The sequence below is a fragment of the Mus pahari genome, chromosome 1 (assembly GCF_900095145.1).
Source record: "Mus pahari chromosome 1, PAHARI_EIJ_v1.1, whole genome shotgun sequence".
NCBI lineage: Eukaryota > Metazoa > Chordata > Mammalia > Rodentia > Muridae > Mus > Mus pahari.
The window spans coordinates 114,529,722-114,536,576 of record NC_034590.1 but is presented as its reverse complement, the minus strand read 5'-3'; the positions used below and the strand labels follow the sequence as shown (position 1 = coordinate 114,536,576).

The 6,855-nt window shown below is 51.5% G+C and overlaps 1 protein-coding gene across 1 annotated transcript; it reads left to right on the top strand.

Annotated features, from left to right (window-relative positions):
* The first annotated feature begins 3,579 nt into the window (after window positions 1–3,579).
* LOC115064040 (small integral membrane protein 38-like) lies at window positions 3,580–5,863 on the top strand. The gene is made up of 3 exons (XM_029539036.1): window positions 3,580–3,673; window positions 4,672–4,748; window positions 5,095–5,863. Exon 3 carries the CDS (start codon window positions 5,678–5,680, stop codon window positions 5,831–5,833), a length of 156 nt encoding a protein of 51 aa, XP_029394896.1. The 5' UTR covers window positions 3,580–3,673; window positions 4,672–4,748; window positions 5,095–5,677; the 3' UTR covers window positions 5,834–5,863.
* The last annotated feature ends 992 nt before the right edge of the window (window positions 5,864–6,855 follow it).

The window sequence follows — 6,855 nt, the reverse complement described above, 5'->3', positions numbered from 1 at the left end:
TCTCTCTCTCTCTCTCTCTCTCTCTCTCTCTCTCTCTCTCTCTCTCTCTTTCTTTCTTTCTTTCTTTCTATCCCAAGTCAGGGTCTTATGTAGCCCAGGCTGCCAATTTCCTAGGTAATACAGGCTGGCCTTGAACTTCTGATTCTCCTCCCTCAGTCTCCCTGCTGCTGACATTATAAGGTTCGCACTGCTACCATGACCGCCCCACCTCCATTTTCATATGTGTGTATGCGGTATGTGTGTACAGGCTTGCATGTGTGGGCACACATCCATGCATGTATGTTGAGGAGCATTCTCTGTCCCTCTTTCATCATAGTCAATGAGGCAAGAAGGTCTTTCAGGCAAACTGAGATTGACAATAGGGGGGAGTTGCAGACAGACCACTGCACCCACCTACACTGTGTCTCCTGCTTGTGAGGCAAGTGCCTTAGCCACTCTGCGATGTCCCTTAGGTTTTTGATACTGACTTCTGCTTGATACTGTAGCTCAGGTTGGCCTTGAACTTATGACCTGCTCTATCTACATCCCCGGTTCTTGTTTTATGGGCATACACATGCACTAGCAGGCCCCACTGCGGCTAGAGTTTGGGATTAGGGTTCTAAGGGAAGAAGTAGGCTGGCCACAGAGTTCCCAATGATTGGGAGGGTTCCTCGCTGTCTAGATTCCACCTTGGCAACAGTTTAAAGTTTCCTCTTTTGTAATCCACGCACTTCTGCAAGGCTCTCTCTCTGTCTCTTCCCTCTCTTGCTCTCTTGCCCTCGTTCAGCTTGAGTGTCTGGTCTTGGCAAAAAGGCAAAAGTAATGATTTTTGGAGACAGGAGCTAGAAAAGATGCTAGAACAAAAATACAGAATTTCATAGATCAGATGAAACAACAAAGAGGTAACAGTAAAATTTAGAAACAGAGTCTAAAAGATAATTTACTAAAGTTAGTAAATCAAAATAAGGTAGATGCTACAATATCAAAATCACAACAGAAGGAAAAATTAAAATTGTGGAAGCCAGGCCTAGAACAGAAGATATGGGAATTTATAGAGCAGAATGAACAACACAGAGAAAAATTTAAGACTTGCCAACACAGGCTAGAAGAAACACTAGAACTAAAAGCACAGGAATTTATAGGTCATGATAAGCAACAGGGAGAGGAAAATAAAGTCTGAAAACAGGAGCTGGAGAAGATGCTAGAACAAAGGATACAACAGCTCACAGGTCAGACTGAGAGGCAGGGAGAAAATAATGAGGATTGGAAGCAAGGCCTGGGGGAGAATCTTTTAAAATCAATCAACCAAAATAAAATAAAAATCACAATATCAGAATTACAGAATATAGAAAAAAATTAAAATGTGGAAGCAGAACCTTGAACAGAGGATACAGGAATTTATGGAACAGGATAGGAGACAAAAGAAGAGATAGCCATGACGGAATGAACCACATGGTCAAACCCCACAAATAACAAGAAGGCTTATAACTAGGGAGTAAGTTGGTATAGTGTTAGATCTGCTCAATCTAGGCTTAAAGCATATATTTATAATTACTGAATTGCATGGTTTTTAATATGGGCTTATTGGGGTTGGGTTCCAGCAACAACGGGCTGGGAAGATGGCTCAGCCATGCCGTGCTTTGGCTGCTCTCTCAGAGGACCCAGATTCCATCCCCAGCATCCACGTGATGGTTCACAACTGTCTGTAACTCCAGTTTCAGGGGAATTAATGTCCTCTTGGGCACTGTGGGTGCCTCATACACATAGTGCACAGACATACATGCAGGCAAAACCACCCCTGGATATAGTTTAAAAACAAATGTTAAGAAGAAATACCAGTAACAATAGTTACTGACACTGGCTGGGAAGGCCTGCTCTTAGCCTAGCGACTGCTGGAGGCTGCACAGTTTGGCAGAATTGGGTCTAATGCAATGTGGGTTTCCTTTACCCTGTCCTGGAGACCTCGGTCCACATGAAACCAGGGGACATGTGAGAGTCATGATATAGACATGGGTGGCAGGATATAAAGGAAGAGCAAGTGAGCACTGGGCTGGGGAGACAGTTTGGTTGGTTGGTTGGCAAAGAGCTTGAGACACAAGAATGACCCAAGTTTTATCCTTAGAACCTGTGCAAAAAAGCCAAGTGTAGTGACACACTCTTATGATAGCTCTGGGGATGTAGAGACAGGCAGATCACAAGTTCACTGCCCAGCCCAGCATACTTGGTGAAAGATCCTGTCTCAAAAATAAAAAAGTAAAATAAATAAATGGATAGGTTCTGAGGAATGATGCCTGAGGTTGACTTTTAGCCTTCACACGCACATTCACGCACACACACACACCCCAAAAGCAATATAAACCAACCAGAAGTAGGTGTGGGCCTTGACTATGCCCGCAGTGGAGAGTTCAAGCCCAGAGAGTCCAGTGTGATGTGATGATGTCTAAGTGGGCCTCCCCTGCAGAGCACACCGAGCGCCAGGAGTCACTGTGGCTTGCCTTGTATGAATGAGGAAGAGACCTGTTGCCACAGATCTGCTTGCTGAGGGCTCAGAGCAGACACCCGGGTGGCTCCTTGGGCTCATTCCTAACGCTGTCACTGGTAGGGATAAGCCTCCGTGGGGAATATGCCACAGTTGGCGGGAGCTGGAGTCCCCTCTGCTTTTCACCCAAGCCTTCTCTTCCAGCCTCACTGGTGACTAGACTTATACCTGGCAGATATCAGGGAACAGTGAGCAAGAACCTGTCCCTTCTCACTTCAATGCTTAAACATTTAGGTGTAGGAAGTCACTGTGGATTTGTCAAGCCTTGAAGATAGCCAGAGTCCCCTGATCTGTCCTCTGTGACAAGGGACAAGAGCATTCATGGCTGAACTCTGAATATCATAGCAGATACTACTTGTCTCTGGGTCTTTCATGATGCTTTGGGCTGTATCCAATAGCAGGTGGCTCCAGAAGTGGTGGTCCAAGAAGTCGGTGAGAAATCCAGGAAACCGGAAGGTGGGGATGGAGGAAGCCATAAAAGAGGATTGACTTTTGGCCTTCTCCACCCAATTTGGGGATGTTCTGGTAGCTGTGTACCCTTAAGTTAGTCCAGGGGACCAAGAGCTCACATTGTATGGCCAAGGATTGGTAAAAGTTTGCCCAGGGGACAGTTCCTGTGGTCCTAATACTGAGGCTGGCGAGGCCCTAATGGACCAGGGAGAGCACAGATCATGCTTGTCATCAGTTGTGGGTGACTCAGAGTCCCTTTCACCACAGTGGGGAGCACCCTGGTGTCCTCCAGGCAGAGAAGCTGTATCTGTACCGACTCCATCAGTTTCTTGCTTCTTCCTGTGCTTTCTCCATCCTCCCTGACTTCATCCTCCAGCATCCCACTGATCTCCTCTCCTAGGAGCAGCTAGGAGGGCCACACACTTGCTTCCCTGAAGGACACATGGCAGACTTTATGCTTACCGACTCCCCGAGGCATATGAGCAGGAAGGGTTAGGCCTCCTTGACCCCAGAGTCTCCTGTGTCTTGATGCCATGTGACCTGGGACAATATTGACTTTCCCTATCTGATGGTGTGCTTGACAAACACAGAGCTTTGTTCAAAGCCACCTTGGCTCCACCAGTGATGGGCCCGAGCTGGTGGGCATGCTCAGGTCAGACAGCTTCGGCCTCCGAGAAAACCTCACCCGGAGATGTGGCCTCTCGGGTGAGTGAAACACTGGCTGAGGTGAGCCCTCGGCTTCCTCCCTTCCCAAGAGCATGGTGGCATCCAACCGGGGACCCTCACCCCAGATTCACTTGGGTTCCTTTAGTTTACTTCTGTCTGGGACATTCCAGAAACTCTTGAGGAGGAAATGTTTGGTGTGATTTCTGGTTAGGCCTGGCTCCTAATTTCTAGATCGTCACTTACATTTAGAGTGATCGTAAAGCAAACCCGAGAATGTTTCAAGAATGTTGTCCTGAGTGCTGGACTAGGTGGCCCTGCACTGCAGAACGGGAGACAATCTCAGTCAGTCCCAGGGATGTACCAGCTGCAGCGTGAGAGGCAGAGGGTGGACACAGGGAACTTACATACCTCTGGCATACTTGGGGTTAGTGTTGAGAAATCCACAAATTGGCACCATTCTCAAAATCTCTGCTTCCTATCCTATGGTGTGCTGCCTGCCAGTCCTTTGTGTTTGTCGTTATTTGAAATCTTCTAGAAAGGCTATACGGGGTGAATACTCTTAATGCCATGAAGGAAAGAGTTCAGAACTAGAGGCGGCCAGTGATGGGCTACAGTTCTCCACGCGGAAGCCCTCCTTGCATGTCTCATGGCTTGTTGAACTGCTTCTGGGTGAGACAACTTGGGCTGGAAGTCCAGGAAGGACCCTCATTCCTCCCAGTGCCCCTGGCTGCAGGTGAGGTCCCACTTGGTGGGACACAGGGTTGGCATTTGAAGTAGGGGAGAGCAAGCCAGTTTTTTTTCTTCATCTAAGGAGACCTCAGCTGTGAGGGGCCAGAGTGGGGACAGGGTAACCCACACAGGGGGACAGGGTCCTCATATGTGTGTGGTCACACATGTATGTATAAGCACATGTATATGGCAGATGGATGTAACTGGCAGACAGATGCTGTTTTGCTGGAAAATTCTGGAGGTGTGTCCCCAGAGTGGCTGCTCTAGGGGTGCTGGGCCTATTTAAGTATTCTCTCTTTGTCTTTCAGAGCAGGGGGCTCTGACCTCATTTCCCAGCAAGGAGCCTGAGGTTTAAGGAAGAGAGCATCCTCCTCACCACCACTCAGTGAGTCCCAGGCTAATCAGCCAGCAGCCCCGTGTGGGCAGCTGGACCGGGGTTATAGGGGTTCCTTCCCATAAACCTCCTGTGGGGCTGGGGTAGGTGGTGCTCAGTCCATCTCCAGTGGTTGCCCTCCTGGGGTTGTGAGGGGGAGATTAAACCCAATCCTTCACGTTCCAGACCCTTTCTGGGGCGGTCTGTGTTGACCACCCCCATGCTGCTACAGGCTGGGGCAGCCTTGGGGACTCAGCGCACAGCCTGTGTGCTAATTGAGCCATGTCTGGGGTCGCCTCTGGGCTCCAGCCGACTGTTCCCCCTTCTCTGTGCCTCTCTCCTCTTTTCAATCACACAGTCTCCCTGCCGCCCTCCCTGCTGGGCCGGGCCTCCCTGCAAGCCTCGTGGCCCCCGCTCGGTGCGGGCCTGCTGCTGCTGCTGCACAGCCCGCCCAGCCTCGGACCGTGCTGGCCTCCAGAAGTGATAGCTAATTGGGGAGAGAAAGGGCTCGATTGTCTGCGGCAGCCGGAAAGGCCTGGAGGAGGCGGCCGCTTCGCCCTGCAGCTGCCGCCGCCGGAGATGTTTGGGGATTACGTCAGCCTGGCGGGCAGGGGCCGCGGGGACAGCGCGGGAGGCGGGCTCCCGCAGGCCTCCCGCCGCCAGGGCCTCTGGACAATGCTGCCATTGTCGGTGCACGGAGTGCTTAGCTCCCCATGAATGGTACACGGGCCTCTTGACCAAGGAGGCCGCCTATAGCCCCAACTGTCCCCCTCACAGGCGGGGAGGCCCAGTGCGGTGGGAAGGGCTGGCTGTGGGCTGCACGGATCTGTCCTTCAGAAGGGGCCACCAGCAGGCAGGCAGGCAGGCAGGCAGGGCTGAGATCAGGCCCCAGCGAGTCTGCTGCCACTGGTCTACCCTGCGTGGTGGCCTCCCTCCTCAGTATGGCCTCCTGGCTGGAGGACACTGCTGGCCCTGACCCACTCATGGTGCTCCTGGTTGTCATCCTCCTGGTACGCTTCATCCTGTGGTCCTGTCTGGGGACCTATATGGACTACAGGCTGGCCCGGCCTCAGCCTGGCAAACCCAAGAAAGAGTAAGCCGAGGGACACAATGGAGACCCAATCTAGAAAGTTGGGTGCTGTGGCTTTATCATCCTTCTGTGGGTTGGCAGGAGGTAGTGGGACACCCACCTGTCATCAGTCGAGTTCCACAGATACCCGCCTGCAGAACACTGTTACTCTCCCTTGCCATACCCCTCCACACCTGTCCCCGAGATCCTCTCTAGCCCTCACCAGCCAGACAGGCACATGATCGTCATGTCCTATCCAGTGTGCTGAGACCAGAGAGCAGTAGAAGAGACAGAGACTCCCAGAACCTGCTCAGACTAGTTGGGACTAACCCAATAGGGGGTGTCTGCCCACACACGGGATGTCAAAGCGACCATTGTTACCAGGTTCTAGACCCCCATGACAGTGTGTGCCCTAGGAAATGTCTGGCTCTCCCCTATCTAATTCTTTGTAAGAGGCTGGGGTGTGAGGTGAGGCCCCAAGGACAGCCATGACCATCGCTCCCAAGGCCAGTGCTGTCATGGCTCTCCAGTGTCCTAACCAGTCACTGGATGCAGACAGCTGCCTCAGTTTCTCTGAGAAGACCCGAGGGTAGGTCTCTACATGATCTCATGGGCTGGAGTTCAAGCCCAGCTCTTTTTGGCTCTGAGATCTCTCTGCCTGTCGGAACCTCAGTTCCCTGCCTTGTTGTCATGAGATGAACCTATGCGATTGGTGATGTGGCTTTCAGGATTTTGTTCTGAAGACTTACCTGGGCACTCCAGGTGGCATTGGATGGAAGGAGAGTTCACAGCTCACACGCTCACGTGTGAATATGCGCCTCCCCGGTACGTGAGAGACCCAGCGCTGTTGAGAAGAGAGCGAGAGATGGAGTTCTGTCAACCTTGTGTGACTCTCCAGTATTGAGACCCCTGTTTGCCCCTTGAACCAAATTGTGTAGCAAGACGTCGGTGGGCATTTGAGGCCGCAGTGCGGAAGTTCTGGGACTTAGCACGGACTCGATTCTGCTTTGCCCTCTTTGGCACATGGTTTAGGGCTTCATGGCTGCCAGG